At 60.4% G+C, this 508-nt stretch overlaps 1 protein-coding gene across 1 annotated transcript in view, besides 2 other annotated features; it reads left to right on the top strand.

The window, feature by feature from the left end:
* Positions 1-10: 10 nt before the first annotated feature.
* Positions 11-45: a sequence feature (A-rich).
* A 213-nt stretch (positions 46-258) lies between these two features.
* Positions 259-289: a sequence feature (G-rich).
* Positions 290-310: 21 nt separating this feature from the next.
* The window catches only part of Tco025E_07453 (uncharacterized protein), a gene marked incomplete at both ends in the record, with an annotated part of 1863 nt that continues 1665 nt past the window's right edge, over positions 311-508 (top strand). Inside the window, one exon of the mRNA XM_029374318.1 lies at positions 311-508. This exon is cut by the window's right edge and continues 1665 nt beyond it. Coding sequence (XP_029225813.1) covers positions 311-508 — 198 coding nt within the window.

The raw sequence follows: 508 nt of genomic DNA, 5'->3' as shown, positions 1-508 counted from the left end.
GGGGCGTCGATTGTTTTTTTTTTGTGTGTTCTTTTTTTTTTGTTTGGGCAATGTGCTCGCCCCCCATACTTTTGATTTTACTGCTTCCTCCGTGTGTCTGTGTGCTCCTTGCGGAAACCGCGCCGTGCGTGCCCGAGTGCTGTTGCGGCCACCCGCTGCTATGCGGGCGTGTCTGTGTGCGGCGAGCCGTGCCGGCCGTGTTTCTCTCTTTTGTGCACCTTTGTCTTCTTCCCTCCGTCCCCACGCAGACCAGCGAGGCCACCCACACACGCACCCACACACATACCCAGGCGACTCCAAGACGACAAGAATGAAGGCCGTGCGCCACGTGCTGTTCGCCGTGTTGGCCCTCACGCTGTGCTGCGCGGCTGCGTGCATGGCGGCTTCCGAGGCAGAGCAACGAATGCTAAAGGTGTCGTGCGAGGAGGACGGCACGACGCTTGTGCGGTACGAGGATGAAACCGCCCTGACAAGGTGCGAGGAGCATGCGGAACGCGACTCCTGCGCC

This window comes from Trypanosoma conorhini (assembly GCF_003719485.1).
Source record: "Trypanosoma conorhini strain 025E chromosome Unknown Tco_14.4_contig_00576, whole genome shotgun sequence".
NCBI lineage: Eukaryota > Euglenozoa > Kinetoplastea > Trypanosomatida > Trypanosomatidae > Trypanosoma > Trypanosoma conorhini.
Note: the sequence above shows the minus strand (reverse complement) of the source record. Positions and strands in the feature narration are given on the sequence as shown.